The sequence below is a fragment of the Cuculus canorus genome, chromosome 2, assembly GCF_017976375.1.
Source record: "Cuculus canorus isolate bCucCan1 chromosome 2, bCucCan1.pri, whole genome shotgun sequence".
Lineage (NCBI taxonomy): Eukaryota > Metazoa > Chordata > Aves > Cuculiformes > Cuculidae > Cuculus > Cuculus canorus.
The window spans coordinates 817,056-841,503 of record NC_071402.1 but is presented as its reverse complement, the minus strand read 5'-3'; the positions used below and the strand labels follow the sequence as shown (position 1 = coordinate 841,503).

At 59.0% G+C, this 24,448-nt stretch overlaps 1 protein-coding gene across 5 annotated transcripts; it reads right to left on the bottom strand.

Moving 5' to 3' along the window:
* Window positions 1–8,014: 8,014 nt before the first annotated feature.
* Window positions 8,015–23,866, bottom strand: LOC128851137 (protein HGH1 homolog). 5 transcript variants are annotated; one of them, XM_054057743.1, is made up of 8 exons: window positions 23,549–23,866; window positions 22,916–23,488; window positions 22,467–22,837; window positions 20,806–20,906; window positions 14,494–14,592; window positions 14,328–14,419; window positions 12,704–12,826; window positions 8,015–8,308 (listed from the first exon to the last, which is right to left on the bottom strand). In XM_054057743.1, exons 1-8 carry the CDS (start codon window positions 23,834–23,836, stop codon window positions 8,051–8,053), a joined length of 1,905 nt encoding a protein of 634 aa, XP_053913718.1. In that variant the 5' UTR covers window positions 23,837–23,866; the 3' UTR covers window positions 8,015–8,050. The 5 variants fall into 5 exon arrangements, with proteins under 5 accessions (XP_053913718.1, XP_053913719.1, XP_053913717.1 ...); XM_054057744.1 differs by having other exon boundaries at window positions 22,467–22,798; XM_054057742.1 differs by having other exon boundaries at window positions 22,467–23,488.
* Between the last annotated feature and the right edge of the window lie 582 nt (window positions 23,867–24,448).

Below are 24,448 nucleotides of genomic sequence, written 5' to 3'. Positions count from 1 at the left end.
CCTCTGGAGACCCTTCCAGCCCATGGATCCATGCCCACATCCCTCTGTAGACCCTTCCAGCCCATGATTCCATGCTCAGATCCCTCTGGAGACCCTTCCAGCCCATGGATCCATGCCCAGATCCCTCTGGAGACCCTTCCAGCCCATGGATCCATGCTCAGATCCCTCTGGAGACCCTTCCAGCCCATGGATCCATGCTCAGATCCCTCTGGAGATCCTCCTGCCCTCCAGCAGATCCCCATTCCCACCCAACCGGGTGTCATCCATGACTTTTACTACGGAATCCTCGGCAGCGCGGGATGAGCAGAGGGATGGAGAGCCCCCAAGAGAAGCCTGGAAGCCCCTCACTCATTCCCACCACGCTCCGGTACTCACGTTTGATCCGGGATTCCGTCATGCTCCGTGTCCTCAACTTCCCCACCAGGAGAAGGCAGTTGGCAAATTCCCGTCTTTCCAACCCGGAAACCTCCGAGGAACCTATTTTTACTCTTCTGCCTTTAATTCCAAGCGAGAAAGACTTCGTAGTCCCGATCCGGGTGGGAAAAACAACGTCGGATACAACGGAGATATCCTACAGCGACCGTAGGGAAGGCGGAATCCCGGCTCTTGGCAGGAAGGTGATTCCCTGCCCGAGCTCTTCATCCCACTTTTTCTGCTTCCGTGGCTTCCCTAAAAAGCTCGGAGACGGCAGGAGAACATCTTCACCTTCTGCTCTCCTCCGCGTTGTCCTTCGGGATCTGCCGATGGGAAAGGATTTCAGCTCAGGCTCGGAAAAACGAAACCATCCCTCCTCATTCCCAAGGATTCCGAAGCTCCTGGATGTTCGTCAGCCACTGGGTACCACTCTGCTCCAAATCCTCGGCCTCGAATCCCGGAAGAAGAGAAAAGGTGGGAAAAATTCCAGCCCTGGGAAGGTCGAAAGCTCTGCAAAAGGCTCTGCTCCTGTCCCAATCCCTTTCCAAAGGTGGAATTCCAGGGAAATAAAGGTGGAAGGAGAGCTGGGAGCCCTGAACTGGGCAGCACTGGGCTCTGCTCCCTTTCCCGCAGCCATTCCAAGGGCTGGAATTCCATGGAAATCAGCTTGGAAGGAGCCCTTGGAGCCCTGAACCTTTCCCTGAGCCATTCCAAAGGCGGAATTCCAGGGAAATAAAGGTGGAAGGAGAGTTGGGAGCCCTGAACTGGGCAGCACTGGGCTCTGCTCCCTTCCTGGAGCCATTCCAAGGGCTGGAATTCCATGGAAATCAGCTTGGAAGGAGCCCTGGGAGACTTGAAACTTTCCCGGAGGCATTCCAAGGGCTGAATTCCAGGGAAATCAGCTTGGAAGGAGAGCTGGGAGCCCTGAACCAGACTTTGCTGACCCATATTCAAGGGCTGAAATCCAGGGAAATCAGCTTGGAAGGAGCCTTGGGAGCCCTGAACCTTTCCCTGAGACATTCCAAGGGCTGAATTCCAGGGAAATCAGCTTGGAAGGAGAGCTGGGAGACCTGAACCTTTTCCTGAGCCATTCCAAAGGCGGAATTCCAGGGAAATCAGGTTGCAGGGAGCCCTGAACTGGGCAGCACTGGGCTCTGCTCCCTTCCCGCAGCCATTCCAAGGGCTGGAATTCCATGGAAATCAGCTTGGAAGGAGCCCTGGGAGCCCTGAACCTTTCCCAGAGGCATTCCAAGGGCTGAATTCCAGGGAAATAAGGTTGGAAGGAGCCCTGGGAGCCCTGAACCAGACTGTGCTCCGTTCCCTGACCCATTTTCAAGGCCTGAATTCCAGGGAAATCAGCTTGAAAGGAGCCCTGGGAGCCCTGAACCTTTCCCTGAGCCATTCCAAGGGCTGAATTCCAGGGAAATAAGGTTGGAAGGAGAGCTGGGAGCCCTGAACTGGGCAGCACTGGGCTCTGCTCCCTTCCTGGAGCCATTCCAAGGGCGGAATTCCAGGGAAATAAGGTTGGAAGGAGCCTTGGGAGCCCTGAACCAGACTCTGCTACGTTCCCTGACCCATATCCAAGGCCTGAAATCCAGGGAAATCAGACTGGATGGAGCCCTGGGAGCCCTCAATCTTTCCCTGAGCCATTCCAAAGGCTGAATTCCAGAGAAATCAGCTTGGAAGGAGAGCTGGGAGCCCTGAACCTTTCCCTGAGCAATTCCAAAGGCTGAATTCCATGGAAATCAGCTTGGAAGGAGAGCTGGGAGCCCTGAACCTTTTCCTGAGCCATTCCAAAGGTGGAATTCCAGGGAAATCAGGTTGCAGGGAGCCCTGAACTGGGCAGCACTGGGCTCTGCTCCTTTCCCACAGCCATTCCAAGGGCTGGAATTCCATGGAAATCAGCTTGGAAGGAGCCCTGGGAGACCTGAACCTTTCCCAGACCCTTTCCAAAGGCTGAATTCCAGGGAAAAAAGGTTGGAAGGAGAGCCGGGAGCCCTGAACTGGGCAGCACTGGGCTCTGCTCCCTTCCCGCAGCCATTCCAAGGGCTGGAATTCCATGGAAATCAGCTTGGAAGGAGCCCTGGGAGCCCTGAACCTTTCCCTGACCCTTTCCAAGGGCTAAATTCCAGGGAAATACGGTTGGAAAGGGCCCTGTTCCCTTCCCAGACCCTTTCCAAGGGCTGAATTCCAGGGAAATCAGCTTTGAAGGAGAGCTGAGAACCCTGAACCTTTCCCTGAGCCATTCCAAAGGCTGAATTCCAGGGAAACGAGGTTGGAAGGAGAGCTGGGAGCCCTGAACTGGGCAGCACTGGGCTCTGCTCCCTTCCTGGAGCCATTCCAAGGGCTGGAATTCCATGGAAATCAGCTTGGAAGGAGCCCTGGGAGACTTGAAACTTTCCCTGAGCCATTCCAAAGGCTGAATTCCATGGAAATAAGGTTGGAAGGAGCCCTGGGAGCCCTGAACCAGACTCTGCTCCGTTCCCTGACCCATATTCAAGGCCTGAATTCCAGGGAAATAAGGTTGGAAGGAGCCCTGGGAGCCCTCAACCTTTCCCTGAGCCATTCCAAGGGCTGAATTCCATGGAAATCAGCTTGGAAGGAGCCCTGCGAGCCCTCAACCTTTCCCCTGAGCCATTCCAAAGGCGGAATTCCAGGGAAATCAGGTTGCAGGGAGCCCTGAACTGGGCAGCACTGGGCTCTGCTCCCTTCCTGGAGCCATTCCAAGGGCTGGAATTCCAGGGAAATCAGCTTGGAAGGAGCCCTGGGAGCCCTGAACCTTTCCCTGAGCCATTCCAAAGGCTGAATTCCAGGGAAATAAGGTTGGAAGGAGCCCTGGGAGCCCTGAACCAGACTGTGCTCCGTTCCCTGACCCATATTCAAGGCCTGAATTCCAGGGAAATCAGACTGGATGGAGCCCTGGGAGCCCTCAATCTTTCCCTGAGCCATTCCAAGGGCTGAATTCCAGAGAAATCAGCTTGGAAGGAGAGCTGGGAGCCCTGAACCTTTCCCTGAGCAATTCCAAAGGCTGAATTCCATGGAAATCAGCTTGGAAGGAGAGCTGGGAGCCCTGAACCTTTTCCTGAGCCATTCCAAAGGTGGAATTCCAGGGAAATCAGGTTGCAGGGAGCCCTGAACTGGGCAGCACTGGGCTCTGCTCCCTTCCCGCAGCCATTCCAAGGGCTGGAATTCCATGGAAATCAGCTTGGAAGGAGCCCTTGGAGCCCTGAACCTTTCCCTGAGCCATTCCAAAGGCGGAATTCCAGGGAAATAAAGTTGGAAGGAGAGCTGGGAGCCCTGAACTGGGCAGCACTGGGCTCTGCTCCTTTCCCGCAGCCATTCCAAGGGCTGGAATTCCACGGAAATCAGCTTGGAAGGAGAGCTGGGAGACCTGAACCTTTTCCTGAGCCATTCCAAAGGCGGAATTCCAGGGAAATAAGGTTCCAGGGAGCCCTGGGAATCCTGAACTGGGCAGCACTGGGCTCTACTCCCTTCCCGCAGCCATTCCAAGGGCTGGAATTCCAGGGAAATCAGCTTGGAAAGAGCCATGGGAGACCTGAACCTTTCCCTGAGTCATTCCAAGGGCTGAATTCCAGGGAAATAAGGTTGGAAGGAGCCCTGGGAGCCCTGAACCAGACTGTGCTCCGTTCCCTGACCCATATTCAAGGCCTGAATTCCAGGGAAATCAGACTGGAAGGAGCCCTGGGAGCCCTGAACCTTTCCCTGAGCCATTCCAAAGGCGGAATTCCATGGAAATCAGCTTGGAAGGAGCCCTGCGAGCCCTCAACCTTTCCCCTGAGCCATTCCAAAGGCGGAATTCCAGGGAAATCACCTTGGAAGGAGCCCTGGGAGCCCTCCTCCCGGGGCACCACCCTTCTCCACTCCCTTCCAAGAGCCAAATTCCAGGGAAATAGGGTTGGAAAGGCCCCTCTCAGCCCCCCCCCCCCCCCATCCCCTCACGGATCCGCATCCAGGCCGCAGGGGGGGGGGGGGTGTGCTCCCCACGGCCCCGGGTGTCCCCTTATCCCCTGTCCCGGGTGTCCCTCCCTATCCCGGGTGTCCCCCCCCTATCCCGGCTGTCCCCGCTCCCTCCCGGCCGAATCCTCACCGGATCGGGACCCGTTCGGCGCCGCTTCCGGGTGCGGCGGCCGCGCCCCCTCGTCTGGCCACGCCCCATTCTCGCGTCTGGCCACGCCCACCCCGCACCGGTCTTATCGCGTGACCACGCCCCCTTCGTCTTGCCGTACCCACGCCTCTCACCCCGTCTGACCACGCCCCCTCCATCTGACCTCACGCTGTGGCCACGCCCTCTCAACTTGGCCACGCCCCGGTCTGGCCTTATCATGTGGCTCCGCCCCCTGCTGGCCACGCCCCCTCTGGGCACGCCTCTTCCCCCGGCAGTGCCTCTCCCCGCTTGGCCTAATTAGATGACCACGCCCCCTCAGTTTGGCCACGCTTCCTCTTTCGTCTGGCCACGCCCACCCCACGCCGCCCTTACCACGCGACCACGCCCCCTCCCTCTGGCCGTACCCCTTCGTGGCCACGCCCCCTACATCTGACCTCACGCTGTGGCCACGCCCTCTCTGCTTGGCCACGCCCTTTGTCTGGCTCTATCGTGTGGCCACGCCCCCTTTTGGCCACGCCTCCCTCTGGCCACACCTCCTCCGCCTGGCAGAGCCCCTCTCCACTTGGCCTTATTAGATGACCACGCCCTCCAGGTCTGGCCACGCCCCCTTTCGCGGGCCCACCCCTCCGTTTGGCTCCGCCCCTGATGCGTGTCTTCACCTCTTGACCACGCCTCCCGCGTCTGACCACGCCCTCTCACGTGACCAAGTCCTTCGTCTGCCCATGCCCCCTGGATTTACCCCGTGACACGGAAGGCCACGCCCCCTCACGTGAACATACTCCCAGTCTGTGCTTACCCCGTGACCACGCCCACTCCGTATGACCACACCCCTATGACAGCCCTTGCGGCGTAGCCACGCCCCCATCCTAACCACGCCCCCTCCTGTTGACAATGCCTATGCTATCAGACCACGCCTCTCCACCTGTCCTTACCCCGTGGCCACGCCCCCTCCTCCTGGCGTTCCTTAGTGACCACGCCCACCTCGCATGGCCACGCCCCCTTTCCTATCCTCGCAGTGACCACACTCCTTCGTCTGGCCCCGCCCCCTCAGCTGTCCTTACCCTATGATGCCCGCTCGGCCTGACCACGCCCCCTCGCCTGGCCACGCCCCCTCGCCTGGCCACGCCCCCTCCCGCTCCCCCCAATCCACAGTGGATTTGGACTGAAATCCCTTTATTTTTGAAGGCACTGTGGGAGAACGCGTCCAGAGGGACCTCCAGAGGGACCTCCAGAGGGATCCATGGGGGGAGATCTCCAGAGGGACCTCCAGAGGGATCCATGGGGGGACATCTCCACAGGGATCCATGGGGGGAGGATCTCCAGAGGGACCTACAGAGGGATCCATGGGGGGAGGAACTCCAGAGGGATCTCCAGAGGGATCTCCAGAGGGATCCATGGGGGCAGATCTCCAGAAGGATCTCCAGAGGTATTCACAAGGGAAGGATCTCCAGAGGGACCTACAGAGGGATCCATGGGGGGAGGAACTCCAGAGGGATCTCCAGAGGGATCTCCAGAGGGATCCATGGGGGGAAGATCTCCAGAAGGATCTCCAGAGGGATCCATGGATGGAGGATCTCCAGAAGGATCTCCAGAGGGATCCACGGGGGGGAAATCTCCAGAGGGATCTCCAGAGGGCTCCATGTGGGGAGGAACTCCAGAGGGATCCATGAGAGGAAGATCTCCACAGGGATCTCCAAAGGGATCCACGTGGGGAGGATCTCCAGAGGGATCTCCAAAGGGATCCACGTGGGGAGGATCTCCAGAGGGATCTCCAAAGGGATCCACGTGGGGAGGATCTCCACAGAGATCTCCAAAGGGATCCACAAGGGGAGGATCTCCAGAAGGATCTCCAGAGGGATCCATGGGAGGAAGATCTCCACAGGGATCCACAAGGGGAGGATCTCCAGAGGGATCTGGGCATGGATACATGGGCTAGAGGATCTCCAGAGGGATGGAGCCAGGCCGGATCCATGGGCTGACACCAACGGGATGAGGTTCCCCAGGACCAAGTGTTGGGTCCTCAGCACAGGGAGGACACGGAGCTGTTGGAGCGAGTCCAGAGGAGCCCACGGAGATGATCCGAGGGCTGGAGAACCTCTGCTATGAGGCCAGGCTGAGAGAGTTGGGGTTGGCCAACCTGGAGAAGGCTCCATGGAGACCTTCGAGCAGCTTCCAGCATGGAAAGGACCTCCAGGAAAGCTGAGGAGATGCTCTGGGAGTGATGGGATGGGATGAGGAGAAGACTTTGGAGCTGCAGGAGGGGAGATGGAGATGAGATCTTGGGGAGAAACGCTCTCCTGGGAGAGTGGGGAGGTCCTGGAAGAGGTTGGCCAGAGAAGTGGTGGCTTCTCCATCCCTGGAGGGGTTCCAGGCCAGGTTGGATGAGGTTTGGAGCCCCTGATCCAGTGGGAGGTGTCCCTTCTCATGGCAGAGGGGTTGGAATTGGATGGGCTTTGAGGTCCCTTCCAACCCAAACCATCTCCTGGTTCCATGATTCCAACTTAATGTCCACCAGAACCTCCAGATCCCATCCTTGGAGGGGTTCCAGGCCAGGTTGGATGAGGTTTGGAGCCCCTCATCCAGTGGGAGGTGTCCCTCAACCATGAATCTGGATGATCTTGGAGATCCCTTCCAACCCAAACCATCTCATGGTTCCATGATTCTCACTTGGTGTCCACCAGAACCCCCAGATCCCATCCCTGGAGGGCTTCCAGGCCACGTTGGATGGGCTTTGGAGCCCCTGATCCAGTGGGAGATGTCCCTCAACCATGGATCTGGATGGGCTTTGAGGTCCCTTCCAACCCAAACCATCTCCTGGTTCCATGATTCTCACTTGGCATCAACCAGAACCCCCAGATCCCATCCCTGGAGGTGTTGAAGGCCACCTTGGATGGAGCTTGGAGGAACCTGATCCAATGGGAAGTGTCCCTGCCCATGGATCTGGATGATCTTGGAGGTCCCTTCCAACCCAAACCATCTCCTGGTTCCATGATTCCCACCTGATGTCCACCAGAACCCCCAGATCCCATCCCTGGAGGGCTTCCAGGCCACGTTGGATGGGCTTTGGAGCCCCTGATCCAGTGGGAGATGTCCCTCAACCATGGATCTGGATGGGCTTGGAGGTCCCATCCAAGCCAAACCATCTCACGATTCCATGATTCTCACTTGGCATCAACCAGAACCCCCAGATCCCATCCCTGGAGATGTTGAAGGCCACGTTGGATGGGGCTTGGAGCCCCTGATCCAGTGGGAGGTGTCCCTGCCCATGGCAGGAGGTGGGAGCTGCGAGCGTGGAGATGGAGATGAGATCTTGGGGAGAAACGTTCTCCTGGGAGGGTGGAGAGGTCCTGGATCAGGTTGTCCAAAGAGAGAAGTGGTGTCTTCTCCATCCCTGGAGGCGTTCCAAGCCACGTTGGTGGTGCGGTGGCTTCTGCCTCTTCTCCTCGGTGAGAGGACAAGAGGAGGCTCAGATGGGGCCAAGCAGGAAGGATTTGGCCCCTCAAAGCCTTCTCAGCTCGTGCTGGAGGTGGTGGAGTCTCCATCGCTGGAGATGTTGAGACGTTGGGGAGATGTGGAGCTCATTCCACCGCGAGGAGGTCCGAGGTCTTCTCCGTGGGCACCGTCGCCCCTCTGTGCCTCTTCCCACCGTCGCTCTTCCTCCTCCTCCTCCTCTCGGTCCAAGCGTTGAAGCTGCAGCTCCACCTCTGCGGGGACCTCCACGGTCAGAAGGTTCTCCATTCCCGGGGGGGGATCGTCCCCGATGAGCACCTTCAGCCGGAGGGGGAAAAACCATGGAAGGGCCAAGGATGGGCTCGGGGATCGGGGCCAAAGGGATCAGGAATGGGGTCAAGGGATCAGGAATGGGGCCAAGGATGGGCTCAGGGATCGGGGCCAAAGGGATCGGGAATGGGGCGAAGGGATCCGCTGGAGATGTGTGGATTGGCCGTGGGAAGGGGCCAAGGATGGGCTCAGGGATCGGGGCCAAAGGGATCGGGAATGGGGTCAAGGGATCCGCTGGAGATGTGTGGATGGGGCCAAGGATGGGCTCAGGGATCGGGGCCAAAGGGATCGGGAATGGGGCCAAGGGATCCGCTGGAGATGTGTGGATCGGATGTGGGATGGGGCCAAGGATGGGCTCAGGGATCGGGGCCAAAGGGATCAGGAATGGGGCCAAGGGATCCGCTGGAGATGTGTGGATGGGCTGTGGGATGGGGCCAAGGATGGGCTCAGGGATCGGGGCCAAAGGGATGGGGAATGGGGTGAAGGGTCAGGAATGGGGCCAAGGGATCCACTGGAGATGTGTGGATGGGCCGTGGGATGGGGCCAAGGATGGGCTCAGGGATCGGGGCCAAAGGATTGCGGACAGGAGCAGGGATCAGCTTGGATTGGGAATGGGGCCAAGGGATCCACTTGAGATCCATGGATCAGATGTGGGATGGGGCCAAGGATCATCTCGGGGATCGGGGCCAAGGGATCTCGGACAGGACCGGAGATCAGCTTGGATCAGGAATGGAGCCAAGGGATCCACTGGAGTTGTGTGGATCGGCTGTGGGAAGGGGCCAAGGATCGGCTCAGGGATCAGGGCCAAGGGATCATGGACAGGAGTGGGGATCAGCTTAGATCAGAAACGGGGCCAAGGGATCCAGTCGAGATCCAGGGATCAGATGGGGGATGGGGCCAAGGATCAGCTCAGGGATCGGGGCCAAGGGATCATGAAGAGGACCGGGGATCAGCTTGGATTGGGAATGGGGTGAAGGATCAGGAATGGGGCCAAGGGATCCGCTGGAGATGTGTGGATGGGGCCAAGGATGGGCTCAGGGATCGGGGCCAAAGGGATCGGGAATGGGGCGAAGGATCAGGAATGGGGCCAAGGGATCCGCTGGAGATGTGTGGATGGGGCCAAGGATGGGCTCAGGGATCGGGGCCAAAGGGATCAGGAATGGGGCCAAGGGATCCGCTGGAGATGTGTGGATCGGCAGTGGGATGGGGCCAAGGATGGGCTCAGGGATCGGGGCCAAAGGGATCAGGAATGGGGTGAAGGGTCAGGAATGGGGCCAAGGGATCCGCTGGAGATGTGTGGATCGGCCGTGGGATGGGACCAAGGATGGGCTCGGGGATCGGGGCCAAGGGATCGCGGAGCAGAGGGGATTGGGAATGGGGTGAAGGATCAGGAATGGGGCCAAGGGATCCGCTGGAGATCCACGGATCAGATGTGGGATGGGGCCAAGGATGGGCTCAGAGATCGGGGCCAAAGGGATCGGGAATGGGGCGAAGGGTCAGGAATGGGGCCAAGGGATCCGCTGGAGATGCGTGGATGGGCCATGGGATGGGGCCAAGGATGGGCTCAGGGATTGGGGCCAAGGGATCACGGAGCAGAGTGGATACGGAATGGGGTGAAGGATCAGGAATGGGGCCAAGGGATCCGCTGGAGATGTGTGGATCAGCTGTGGGATAGGGCCAAGGATGGGCTCAGGGATCGGGGCCAAAGGGATCACGGAGCAGAGGGGATCAGGAATGGGGTGAAGGGTCAGGAATGGGGCCAAGGGATCCGCTGGAGATGTGTGGATCAGATGAGGGATGGGGCCAAGGATGGGCTCAGGGATCGAGGCCAAGGGATCGCGGACACGAGCAGGGATCAGATTGGCTCAGGGATAGGGGCCAAGGGATCCACTTGAGATCCACGGATCGGATGTGGGATGGGGCCAGGGATCAGCTCAGAGATCAGGGCCAAGGGATCGCGGACAGGACCGGGGATCAGTGTGGATCGGGAATGGGGCCAAGGGATCCACTGGAGATGCGTGGATCAGCCATGGGATGGGGCCAAGGATGGGCTCAGGGATCGGGGCCAAGGGATCGCGGACACGAGCAGGGATCAGCTTGGATCAGAAATGGGGCCAAGGGATCCTCTTGAGATCCCTGGATCAGATCAAGGGATTGGTGACCAAGGATCTGGTTGGCAATTGTGCCAAAAATTGGCTCATGGATTGGGGCCAAGGGATCGGCTCGGGGATAGGGGCCAAGGGATCCACTTGAGATCCACGGATCAGATGTGGGATGGGGCCAAGGATCAGCTCAGAGATCGGGGCCAAAGGATCATGGACAGGAGCGGGGATCAGCGTGGATCGGGAAAGGGGCCAAAGATCAGGAATGGGGCCAAGGGATCCACTGGAGATGTGTGGATGGGCCGGGGGAAGGGGCCAAGGATGGGCTCAGGGATCGGGGCCAAGGGATCATGAAGAGGACCGGGGATCAGCTTGGATCGGGAATGGGGCGAAGGATCAGGAATGGGGCCAAGGGATCCGCTGGAGATGTGTGGATCAGATGTGGGATGGGGCCAAGGATCGGCTCAGGGATCGGGGCCAAAGGGGTCATGGATATGACCAGGGATCAGCGTGGATCAGGAATGGGGCCAAGAGACCAATCGAGATCCAGGGATCAGATGTGGGATGGGGCCAAGGGATCATGGACAGGACCGGGGATCAGCTTGGATCAGGAATGGGGCGAAGGATCAGGAATGGGGCCAAGGGATCCACTGGAGATCCATGGATCAACCATGGGAAGGGGCCAAGGATGGGGTTAGAGTTCGGGGCCAAGGGATCATGGACAGGAGTAGTTATCACCTTGGATCAGGAATGGGGCCAAGCAATCTGCTCACGATCCAGGGATCAGATGTGGGACGGGGCCAAGGGATCAGCTCGGGGATCGGGGCCAAGGGATCACTTTAGGGCCAAAGGATCAGTCTGGAGAATGGGGCCAAGGGATCACCTCAGGGATTGGGGCCAAGAGGTGGCGTTGGGGATCGGGGCCAAGAGATCACCCTGGGGATTGGGGCCAAAGGATCACCTCGGGGATCAGGGCCAAAAGGTTGTCTCAGGGATTGGGGCCAAGGGAGAACCTTGGGGATCAGGGCCAAAGGATCACATCGGGGATTGGGGCCAAAGGATCTGCTCAGAGGTCAGGGCCAAGGGATCACCTCAGAGATAGGGGTCAAGGGATCACCTCAGGGATCAGGGCCAAGGGATCCCTTAGGGATTGGGCCGAGGGATCCCTTTGGGAATGGGGGCCAAAGGGATCCCTTTGGAGATGGGGCCAAGGGATCCCTTTGGGAATGGGGGCCAAAGGGATCCCTTTGGGATGGGGCCGAGGGATCCCTTTGGAGATTGGGGCCAAAGGGATCCCTTAGGGATTGGGGCCAAAGGGATCCCTTTGGAGATGGGGCCGAGGGATCCCTTTGGGATGGGGCCAAGGGATCCCTTTGGGATGGGGCCGAGGGATCCCTTTGGGATGGGGCCAAAGGGATCCCTTTGGAGATTGGGGCCGAGGGATCCCTTTGGAGATGGGGCCAAAGGGATCCCTTAGGGATTGGGGCCAAAGGGATCCCTTTGGAGATGGGGCCGAGGGATCCCTTTGGAGATGGGGCCGAGGGGATCCCTTTGGGAATGGGGCCAAGGGGATCCCTTTGGGAATGGGGCCAAAGGGACCCCTTTGGAGGTGGGGCCAAGGGATCCCTTTGGAGATGGGGCCGAGGGGATCCCTTAGGGGATGGGGCCAAAGGGATCCCTTTGGGAATGGGGCCGAGGGATCCCTTTGGAGATGGGGCCAAGGGATCACTTTACAGATGGGGCCAAAGGGATCCCTTTGGAGATGGGGCCGAGGGGATCCCTTTGGGAATGGGGCCGAGGGGATCCCTTTGGGAATGGGGCCAAGGGGATCCCTTTGGGGATGGGGCCGAAGGGATCCCTTTGGGAATGGGGCCAAGGGGATCCCTTTGGGAATGGGGCCAAGGGGATCCCTTTGGAGATGGGGCCAAAGGGATCCCTTTGGAGATGGGGCCAAGGGGATCCCTTTGGGAATGGGGCCAAGGGGATCCCTTTGGAGATGGGGCCAAGGGGATCCCTTTGGGAATGGGGCCGAGGGGATCCCTTTGGAGATGGGGCCAAAGGGATCCCTTTGGGATGGGGCCGAGGGGATCCCTTTGGGAATGGGGCTGAGGGGATCCCTTTGGGAATGGGGCCGAGGGATCCCTTTGGAGATGGGGCCGAGGGGATCCCTTTGGGAATGGGGCCAAGGGGATCCCTTTGGAGATGGGGCCAAGGGGATCCCTTTGGAGATGGGGCCAAGGGGATCCCTTTGGGATGGGGCCAAGGGGATCCCGGGGTTTACCTGGATGAGCTTTTGGCACGCCGCCAGCACGCGGGGCTCCTGCTCCGAGCGGTGAAGCTCCCGCAGCACCGGGAATGTCCCCTTGGCCCGAAGGACACCGCGACCGACGGCCGTGGCCGAGAGCTGCGGGGACAGAGCAGCTCCACAGGGACCTCCGGAGGGATCCACAGAGGGATCCACAGAGGGATCCATGGATGGATGATCTCCAGAGGGACCTCCAGAGGGACCTCCAGAGGGATCCATGGGGGGAGGAACTCCAGAGGGACCTCCAGAGGGACCTCCAGAAGGATCCATGGGGGGAGGATCTCCAGAGGGATCTCCAGAGGGACCTCCAGAGGGATCTCCAAAGGGATCCACGGGGGGAGGATCTCCAGAGGGATCTCCAGAGGGATCCATGGGGGGAGGATCTCCAGAGGGACCTCCAGAGGGACCTCCAGAGGGTTCCATGGGGGAGGATCTCCAGAGGGATCTCCAGAGGGACCTCCAGAGGGATCCATGGGGGGAGGATCTCCAGAGGGACCTCCAGAGGGATCTCCAGAGGGATCCATGGATGGAGGATCTCCAGAGGGACCTCCAGAGGGATCCACAGGGGGAGGAACTCCAGAGGGATCTCCAGAGGGACCTCCAGAGGGACCTCCAGAGGGATCCATGGATGGAGGATCTCCAGAGGGACCTCCAGAGGGACCCATGGATGGAGGATCTCCAGAAGGATCTCCAGAGGGATCTCCAGAGGGATCTATTGGGGGGGATCTCCAGAGGGACCTCCAGAGGGATCTATCGGGGGAGGACCTCCAGAGGGATCTCCAGAGGGATCCATGGAGGGAGGATCTCCAGAGGGAACCATCGATGGAGGACCTCCAGAGGGACCTCCAGAGGGATCCATGGAGGGAGGATCTCCAGAGGGACCTCCAGAGGGATCCATCGATGGAGGACCTCCAGAGGGATCTCCAGAGGGATCCATGGGGGGAGGAACTCCAGAGGGATCTCCAGAGGGATCTATCGGGGGAGGATCTCCAGAGGGATCTCCAGAGGGATCCATGAGGGGAGGAACTCGAGAGGGATCTCCAGAGGGACCTCCAGAGGGACTTCCAGAGGGATCTATCGGGGGAGGACCTCCAGAGGGATCTCCAGAGGGATCCATGGGCTGAGGCCGACGGGATGAGGTTCACCGAGGCCAAGTGTTGTCTTGGATCGACCCCATCCAGCGGGAGATGTCCGTGTCCATCGGATCGGGACAACCTTGGAGGTCCCCTTCCAACCCAACCCATCTCCCGGTTCCACCATTCCCACCCTCCATCAACCCCGAACCCCCCCATCCCATTCCCAGAAGATCTTGAAGACCACATCGGATGGCGTTCGGATCCACCCGATCCCACGGGAGGTGTCCATCCAAAGGTGTCGGAATGGGATCTTCTTGGAGGTCCCCTTTCCATGACCCTCTGAAGCCCCATCCATGGCCAAGGAGGACACCTTCCATCCCACCATTCAGATCCAGAACGATGCCAGAGGTTCCCAACCTCGCTTGGAGGTTCTCCTGGAGGTTCTCCAGAAGATTCCACCTTCCCAACATCTCCCGAATCCCAACCAAATCCCTCCACTTGGAGACGTCCGTTTGGGGACCCACCAGCATGATGGTCTCCAACAACATCTTCCGGATATCCGGTTCTTCCTCGCGTTGCTTCTCCGGCGGAAGGTATTGAAGGTCCACCGGAAGTTCTGGTGGGAGAAGGAAGGTGAGAGGTGGGAACGGCACCAACGGTCACCTCCGCCCATCCCAAAATTCCACTCACGTTCCATCTCGTCCTCAGGGAATTCCTCGGGACCGGCGAGAGGGAGGAGGAGAAAGGGGAGAACGTCGACCTCTTCACTCAACAGCCACTCGTGGGCCTCTGGGAAGAACGTGGGAGTCAACGGAGAAGATCCAAAAGCCCACGGAGAAGATCCCAAAAACCCATGGAGATGACCCAAAAGTCCACAGAGAAGATCCAAAAGCCCACGGAGAAGAAGAACCAAAAGCCCACGGAGAAGAAGAACCAAAAGCCCACGGAGAAGAAGAACCAAAAGCCCACGGAGAAGAAGAACCAAAAGCCCACGGAGAAGAAGACCCGAAAGCCCACGGAGAAGATCCAAAAGCCCACAGAGAAGATCCAAAAGCCCATGGAGAAGACCCAAAAGGCCATGGAGAAGATCTCAAAGCCCACAAAGAAGATCCAAAAGCCCACAGAGAAGATCCAAAAGCTCACAGAGAAGATCCAAAATGCCAAGAAGAAGATCCAAAAGCTCATGGAGAAGAAGACCCAAAAGCCCACAAAGAAGATCCAAAAGCCCACAGAGAAGACCCAAAAGCCCACGGAGATGACCCAAAAACCCACGGAGATGACTCAAAAGCCCACGGAGATGACCCAAAAGCCCACGGAGAAGATCCCAAAGCCCATGAAGAAGATCCAAATGCCCATGGAGATGACCCAAAAGCCCACAGAGAAGATCCAAAAGCCCACAGAGAAGATCCAAAAGGCCATGAAGAAGATCCAAAAGCCCATGAAGAAGACCCAAAAGGCCACAGAGAAGACCCAAAAGGCCACCGAGAAGAAGACCCAAAAGGCCACAGAGAAGACCCAAAAGGCCACCGAGAAGAAGACCCAAAAGCCCACGGAGAAGAAGACCCAAAAGCTCACGGAGAAGAAGACCCAAAAGCCCACAGAGAAGATCCAAAAGCCCACGGAGGAGATCCAAAAGGCCACAGAGAAGATCCAAAAGCCCACAGAGAAGATCCAAAACCTCATGGAGAAGAAGACCCGAAACCCCACAGAGAAGATCCAAAAGCCCACGGAGGAGATCCAAAGCCCACAGAGAAGATCCAAAAGCCCATGAAGAAGACCCAAAAGGCCACAGAGAAGAAGACCCAAAAGTCCACGGAGAAGATCCAAAAGGCCACAGAGGAGATCCAAAAGGCCACAGAGGAGATCCAAAAGGCCACAGAGGAGATCCAAAAGCCCACGGAGGTGACCCAAAAGCCCACAGAGAAGATCCAAAAGCTCATGGAGAAGAAGAACCAAAAGCCCATGGAGAAGATCCCAAAAGCCCATTGAGAAGAAGAACCAAAAGCCCATGGAGAAGAAGAACCAAAAGCCCATGGAGAAGAAGAACCAAAAGGCCACAGAGAAGAAGACCCAGAAGCCCACAGAGAAGATCCAAAAGCCCACAGAGAAGATCCAAAACCTTATGAAGAAGAAGACCCAAAAAGCCCATGGAGAAGATCCCAAAAGCCCACAGAGAAGAAGAACCAAAAGGCCACAGAGAAGAAGAACCAAAAGGCCACAGAGAAGAAGATCCAAAAGCCCACCGAGAAGAAGAACCAAAAGCCCACGGAGAAAAACCAAAAGCCCACCGAGAAGACCCAAAAGCCCACAAAGAAGATTCCAAAAGCCCACAAAGAAGACCCAAAAGGCCACAGAGAAGATCCCAAAGCTCACGGAGATGACCCAAAAGCCCATGGAAAAGACCCAAAGCCCATTGAGAAGACCCAAAAGCCCACGGAGAAGATCCAAAAGCCCATGGAGAAGAAGACCCAAAAGCCCACAAAGAAGATCCAAAAGCCCACAAAGATCCAAAAGCCCACAGAGAAGTTCCCAAAGCCCACAGAGAAGATCCCAAAGCCCACAGAGAAGATCCCAAAGCCCACAGAGAAGATCCAAAAGCCCACAGAGAAGATCCAAAGGCCCACAGGGAAGGTCCAAAAGCCCACAGAGAAGGTCCAAAAGCCCACAGAGAAGGTCCAAAACCTCATGGAGAAGAAGACCTGAAAGCCCACAGAGAAGATCCAAAAGCCCACGGAGGAGATCCAAAAGCCCACGGAGGAGATCCAAAAGCCCACGGAGGAGATCCAAAAGCCCATGGAGAAGAAGACCCAGAAGCCCACGGAGAAGAACCAAAAGGCCACAGAGAAGAAGACCCAAAAGCCCGCTGAGAAGACCCAAAAGCCCATGGAGATGACCCAAAAGCCCACGGAGAAGATCCAAAAGCCCATGAAGAAGACCCGAAAGGCCACGGAGAAGACCCAAAAGGCCACGGAGAAGAACAACAAAAAGGCCACAGAGAAGAAGACCCAAAAGCCCACAGAGAAGACCCAAAGCCCACAAAGAAGACCCAAAAGCCCACGGAGAAGATCCCAAAAGCCCATGGAGAAGATCCCAAAGCTCATGGAGAAGAAGACCCAAAAGCCCACGGAGAAGAAGAACCAAAAGCCCACAGAGAAGATCCAAAAGCCCATGGAGGAGATCCAAAAGCCCATGGAGGAGATCCAAAAGCCCACGGAGGAGATCCAAAAGCCCACAGAGAAGATCCAAAAGCCCATGAAGAAGATCCAAAAGCCCACAGAGAAGATCCAAAAGCCCACGGAGATGACCCAAAAGCCCACGGAGAAGATCCCAAAGCCCATGAAGAAGATCCAAATGCCCATGGAGATGACCCAAAAGCCCACAGAGAAGATCCAAAAGCCCACAGAGAAGATCCAAAAGCCCACAGAGAAGATCCAAAAGGCCATGAAGAAGATCCAAAAGCCCATGAAGAAGACCCAAAAGGCCACCGAGAAGAAGACCCAAAAGGCCACGGAGAAGAACAACAAAAAGGCCACAGAGAAGAAGACCCAAAAGCCCACAGAGAAGACCCAAAGCCCACAAAGAAGACCCAAAAGCCCACGGAGAAGATCCCAAAAGCCCATGGAGAAGATCCCAAAGCTCATGGAGAAGAAGACCCAGAAGCCCACGGAGAAGAACCAAAAGGCCACAGAGAAGAAGACCCAAAAGCCCGCTGAGAAGACCCAAAAGCCCATGGAGATGACCCAAAAGCCCACGGAGAAGATCCAAAAGCCCATGAAGAAGACCCGAAAGGCCACGGAGAAGACCCAAAAGGCCACGGAGAAGAACAACAAAAAGGCCACAGAGAAGAAGACCCAAAAGCCCACAGAGAAGACCCAAAGCCCACAAAGAAGACCCAAAAGCCCACGGAGAAGATCCCAAAAGCCCATGGAGAAGATCCCAAAGCTCATGGAGAAGAAGACCCAAAAGCCCACGGAGAAGAAGAACCAAAAGCCCACAGAGAAGATCCAAAAGCCCATGGAGGAGATCCAAAAGCCCATGGAGGAGATCCAAAAGCCCACGGAGGAGATCCAAAAGCCCACAGAGAAGATCCAAAAGCCCATGAAGAAGATCCAAAAGCCCACAGAGAAGATCCAAAAGCCCACGGAGATGACCCAAAAGCCCACGGAGAAGATCCCAAAGCCCATGAAGAAGATCCAAATGCCCATGGAGATGACCCAAAAGCCCACAGAGAAGATCCAAAAGCCCACAGAGAAGATCCAAAAGCCCACAGAGAAGATCCAAAAGGCCATGAAGAAGATCCAAAAGCCCATGAAGAAGACCCAAAAGGCCACCGAGAAGAAGACCCAAAAGGCCACAGAGAAGAAGACCCAAAAGGCCACCGAGAAGAAGACCCAAAAGCCCACAGAGAAGAACCAAAAGCCCACGGAGAAGACCCAAAAGCCCACGGAGAAGACACAAAAGCCGACGGAGAAGACACAAAAGCCCACGGAGAAGACCCAAAACCCACAAAGAAGAAGACCCAAAAGCCCACAAAGAAGACCCAAAAGCCCACAGAGAAGATCCCAAAAGCCCACAGAGAAAGACCCAAAAGCCCACGGAGAAGATCCCAAAAGCCCACGGAGAAGAAGACCCAAAAGCCCACGGAGAAGATCCAAAAGCCCACGGAGAAGAAGACCCAAAAGCCCACGGAGAAGATCCAAAAGGCCACAGAGAAGATACAAAAGCTCATGGAGAAGAAGAACCAAAAGCCCACAAAGAAGATTCCAAAAGCCCACAAAGAAGACCCAAAAGGCCACCGAGAAGAAGACCCAAAAGGCCACCGAGAAGACCCAAAAGGCCATGAAGAAGATCCAAAAGGGCCACAGAGAAGAAGACCCAAAAGCCCATGAAGAAGAAGACCCAAAAGCCCACGGAGAAGATCTCAAAGCCCATGAAGAAGGGGCTCCCACCTTTCCCATCCCAGTATCCCCCATCGCTCCCACCTTTCCCATCCCAGTATCCCCCATCGCTCCCACCTTTCCCATCCCAGTATCCCCCATCGCTCCCACCAGTCCCATCCCAGTATCCCCCATCGCTCCCACCTTTCCCATCCCAGTATCCCCCATCGCTCCCACCTTTCCCATCCCAGTATCCCCCATCCCACCCACCTTTCCCATCCCAGTATCCCCCATCTCTCCCACCAGTCCCATCCCAGTATCCCCCATCGCTCCCACCTTTCCCATCCCAGTATCCCCCATCTCTCCCACCTTTCCCATCCCAGTATCCCCCATCGCTCCCACCAGTCCCATCCCAGTATCCCCCATCTCTCCCACCTTTCCCATCCCAGTATCCCCCATCTCTCCCACCAGTCCCATCCCAGTATCCCCCATCTCTCCCACCAGTCCCATCCCAGTATCCCCCATCTCTCCCACCTTTCCCATCCCAGTATCCCCCATCGCTCCCACCTTTCCCATCCCAGTATCCCCCATCGCTCCCACCGGTCCCATCCCAGTATCCCCCATCTCTCCCACCTTTCCCATCCCAGTATCCCCCATCGCTCCCACCTTTCCCATCCCAGTATCCCCCATCGCTCCCACCAGTCCCATCCCAGTATCCCCCATCTCTCCCACCTTTCCCATCCCAGTATCCCCCATCTCTCCCACCAGTCCCATCCCAGTATCCCCCATCTCTCCCACCAGTCCCATCCCAGTATCCCCCATCTCTCCCACCAGTCCCATCCCAGTATCCCCCATCTCTCCCACCTTTCCCATCCCAGTATCCCCCATCGCTCCCACCTTTCCCATCCCAGTATCCCCCATCGCTCCCACCGGTCCCATCCCAGTATCCCCCATCTCTCCCACCTTTCCCATCCCAGTATCCCCCATCGCTCCCACCTTTCCCATCCCAGTATCCCCCATCGCTCCCACCAGTCCCATCCCAGTATCCCCCATCTCTCCCACCTTTCCCATCCCAGTATCCCCCATCGCTCCCACCTTTCCCATCCCAGTATCCCCCATCGCTCCCACCTTTCCCATCCCAGTATCCCCCATCTCTCCCACCAGTCCCATCCCAGTATCCCCCATCTCTCCCACCTTTCCCATCCCAGTATCCCCCATCTCTCCCACCAGTCCCATCCCAGTATCCCCCATCGCTCCCACCAGTCCCATCCCAGTATCCCCCATCTCTCCCACCTTTCCCATCCCAGTATCCCCCATCTCTCCCACCTTTCCCATCCCAGTATCCCCCATCGCTCCCACCGGTCCCATCCCAGTATCCCCCATCTCTCCCACCTTTCCCATCCCAGTATCCCCCATCTCTCCCACCTTTCCCATCCCAGTATCCCCCATCTCTCCCACCGGTCCCATCCCAGTATCCCCCATCGCTCCCACCTTTCCCATCCCAGTATCCCCCATCGCTCCCACCTTTCCCATCCCAGTATCCCCCATCGCTCCCACCGGTCCCATCCCAGTATCCCCCATCTCTCCCACCTTTCCCATCCCAGTATCCCCCATCGCTCCCACCTTTCCCATCCCAGTATCCCCCATCGCTCCCACCTTTCCCATCCCAGTATCCCCCATCGCTCCCACCAGTCCCATCCCAGTATCCCCCATCTCTCCCACCTTTCCCATCCCAGTATCCCCCATCGCTCCCACCTTTCCCATCCCAGTATCCCCCATCGCTCCCACCAGTCCCATCCCAGTATCCCCCATCTCTCCCACCTTTCCCATCCCAGTATCCCCCATCTCTCCCACCGGTCCCATCCCAGTATCCCCCATCGCTCCCACCAGTCCCATCCCAGTATCCCCCATCGCTCCCACCTTTCCCCTCCCAGTATCCCCCATCGCTCCCACCAGTCCCATCCCAGTATCCCCCATCTCTCCCACCTTTCCCATCCCAGTATCCCCCATCGCTCCCACCAGTCCCATCCCAGTATCCCCCATCTCTCCCACCTTTCCCATCCCAGTATCCCCCATCTCTCCCACCGGTCGGAGCGGCTCCGGAGGTTCCGGAAGGTTCTCTCACCGTATTGGAAGCAGCAATTCCGGAGGGCTCCGATGAGGCCGCGACGCAGCTCCAACACCGCCGGGAACTGCGTGTGGGGGAGTAACCGCTGCACCGACCGCCTGCGGAAAACGGGGGGACCCCCCCAGTATCACCCCAACCCCATCCCAGTATCACCCCAACCCCATCCCAGTATCACCCCCAAACCAGACTGGAAGGACCGCCCCCCCCAGTATCACCCCAACCCCATCCCAGTATCACCCCAGCCCCATCCCAGTATCACCCCAAAACCAGACTGGAAGGAGCCCCCCCAGTATCACCCCACCCCCCCATCCCAGTATCACCCCCAAACCAGACTGGAAGGAGCCCCCCCAGTATCACCCCACCCCCATCCCAGTACCACCCCAACCCCCATCCCAGTATCACCCCCAAAACCAGACTGGAAGGAGCCCCCCCAGTATCACCCCAACCCCATCCCAGTATCACCCCAACCCCACCCCAGTATCACCCCCAAAACCAGACTGGAAGGAGTCCCCCCAGTATCACTCCAACCCCATCCCAGTATCACCCCAAAACCAGACTGGAAAGAGCCCCCCCAGTTTTCCGGACCCCCCCCCATAGTCACCCCCTTTGCCATTGGACCACCTCCCCCCCCCCCATAATCGCCCCCTTTACCACGTGACCACCTCCCCCCCCCATAATCGCCCCCTTTGCCACGTGACCACCTCCCCCCCCCCATAGTCGCCCCCTTTGCCACGTGACCACCTCCCCCCCCCATAGTCGCCCCCCTTGCCACGTGACCACCTCCCCCCCCCATAGTCGCCCCCTTTGCCACGGGACCACCTCCCCCCCCCCATAGTCGCCCCCTTTGCCATAGGACCACCTCCCCCCCCCCCATAGTCGCCCCCTCTGCCACGGGACCACCTCCCCCCCCCCCATAGTCGCCCCCTTTGCCACGGGACCACCTCCCCCCCCCCATAGTCGCCCCCTTTGCCACGTGACCACCTCCCCCCCCCATAGTCGCCCCCTTTGCCACGGGACCACCTCCCCCCCCCATAGTCGCCCCCTTTGCCACGGGACCACCTCCCCCCCCCCCCATAGTCGCCCCCTTTGCCACGGGACCACCTCCCCCCCCCATAGTCGCCCCCTTTGCCATGTGGCCACCTCCCCCCCCCCATAGTCGCCCCCTTTGCCATAGGGACCACCTCCCCCCCCCATAGTCGCCCCCTTTGCCACGGGACCACCTCCCCCCCCCCATAGTCGCCCCCTTTGCCATTAGACCACCTCCCCCCCCCCCATACTCGCCCCCTTTACCACGTGACCACCTCCCCCCCATAGTCGCCCCCTTTACCACGTGACCACCTCCCTCCCCCCATAGTCGCCCCCTTTACCACGTGACCACCTCCCCCCATAGTCGCCCCTTTTACCACGTGACCACCTCCCCCCATAGTCGCCCCTTTTACCACGTGACCACCTCCCCCCATAGTCGCCCCCTTTGCCACGTGACCACCTCCCCCCATAGTCGCCCCCATTTACCACGTGACCACCTCCCCCATAGTCGCCCCTTTACCACGTGACCACCCCCCCATAGTCACCCCCTTTACCACGTGACCACCTCCCCCCCATAGTCGCCCCCTTTACCACGTGACCACCTCCCCCTTCCCCCCCCATAATCGCCGTACCGGGAGCGGTCGAGGATCCCTCGGCGCCCCTCGGGGATTTGACTGAGGTTACAAAGGAGGGAGCCGAGTTCCGGAGGCGGTCGAGGCTCCCTCAACGCCCCGAGGAGCGACTCCAACCCGGATCCGTTCTCTTCCAGCCCCTGTAGCACCCGCTGAGCCGCTTCGCGGTCCCGGCACAGGTTGGCCAATACCCCGCAAGCCGGGCCGGCCGGTAGGAGCCGTAGCAGGGCGGGCAGAGCCGCCAGCAGCCGTTCACGGGCGGCTGGCTCGGAGGAGAGGTTGACCAGGCAGCTCAAAGCAGGGTTGACCTGGCCGCCTACCGTGGGGTTGACCTGGCAGCCCGCGCCATGACTACACGTGCATGGGTTGACCTGACAGCCCGCGCCATGACTGCACGTGCTTGGGTTGACCTGACAGCCCGCGCCATGACTACACGTGCTTGGGTTGACCTGGCAGCCCGCGCCATGACTACACGTGCTTGGGTTGACCTGACAGCCCGCGCCATGACTACACGTACTTGGGTTGACCTGACAGCCCGCGCCATGACTACACGTGCTTGGGTTGACCTGACAGCCCGCGCCATGACTACACGTGCTTGGGTTGACCTGACGGCCCGCGCCGTGGCTTCCCGTGCTGGGGTTGACCTGACCGCCCGCGCCCTTGCCCCCCGTATTAGGGTTGACCTGACAGCCCGACCCACCAGCAATGGGTTTAATCTGACCGCCTGCGCCCTGACTGCCCGTGCTTGGGTTGACCTGGCCCCCCAAACCCTGCCCGCCCGTGCTTGGGTTGACCTGGCCTCCCAGCATACCCTGGCCGCCCGTGCTTGGGTTGACCTGGCCTCCCACCACACCCTGGCCTCCCAGCACACCCTGCCCGCCCGTGCTTGGGTTGACCTGGCCTCCCAGCATACCCTGGCCGCCCGTGCTTGGGTTGACCTGGCCTCCCACCACACCCTGGCCTCCCGTGCTTGGGTTGACCTGGCCTCCCAGCATACCCTGGCCGCCCGTGCTTGGGTTGACCTGGCCTCCCACCACACCCTGGCCTCCCAGCACACCCTGCCCGCCCGTGCTTGGGTTGACCTGGCCTCCCAGCACACCCTGGCCGCCCGTGCTTGGGTTGACCTGGCCGCCTCTGCCCTGCCTCCCCGCGCTGGGGTTGACGTGGCCGCCCGCCGCACAGCAGGCAGCAGGTGGCCAGGGTGTCGTCCCCAGCTCCAACAACGCCTCGAGAACCCCGGGCGGCCCCTCCAGCAGCAGCTTCCGCCCCTCGGCGCTCCCCGACAGCGCCAGGGCAACCTCCGCCGCGGCCTCCCGCGCCGCCGGGACCGCCAACAGCTCCGCCAGCTCCGCCACAGCCGCTTCCTCCATGTTCGCAGCCGCCGCGTGAGAACGGGCGGACCCGGGAACCAATCATCGCCGCGAGTGGGCGGGGCTAAAGAGCGGAAGAGCCAATCAGAGACGGAAGTGGGCGGGACGAGCGAGGAAGGAGCCTATGAATGAGGCGTGGCCGTCAAGCCACGCCCCCCTCGTTGCTTGGTCACTCCGCCTTGCGGCTGCGGCGCCGCTGGGTCCTAATGCGAGTCGGGGGCTGCGGCGCCGCTGGGTCCTAGTGCGAGTCAGGAGCTGCGGCGCCGCTGGGTCCTAGTGCGAGTCGGGAGCTGCGGCGCCGCTGGGTCCTAGTGCGAGTAGTAGAGAGGAGGGAGCTCCCCGTGGAAAGGGCTTTGGGGAGGAGGAGGTCGTGGAGATGATCCAAGAGCTGAAGAACTTCTGCTATGAAGACAGACTGGAGAAGAGAAGGCTCTGAGGAGACCTTCGAGCAGCTTCCAGGATGGAAAGGGGCTCCAGGAAAGCTGAGGAGATGCTCTTGACCAGGGAGTGCACGGAGACGATGAGGGGAACGGGTTTGAGCTCCAAGAACGGAGATGGAGATGAGATCTTGGGGAGAAATGTTCTCCTGGGAGGGTGGGAAGGCCCTGGAAG

Bases quoted from the DNA above. Each gene is read 5' to 3' on its own strand.
- LOC128851137 (XM_054057742.1), bottom strand. From the start codon at position 23,836: ATGGAGGAAGCGGCTGTGGCGGAGCTGGCGGAGCTGTTGGCGGTCCCG. The intron at 14,593-20,805 runs GTGAGAGAACCT...CGTTCTTCCCAG, and splicing joins GAATTGCTGCTTCCAATACG to AGGCCCACGAGTGGCTGTTG. The intron at 14,420-14,493 runs GTGAGTGGAATT...TTCTCCCACCAG, and splicing joins CCCTGAGGACGAGATGGAAC to AACTTCCGGTGGACCTTCAA.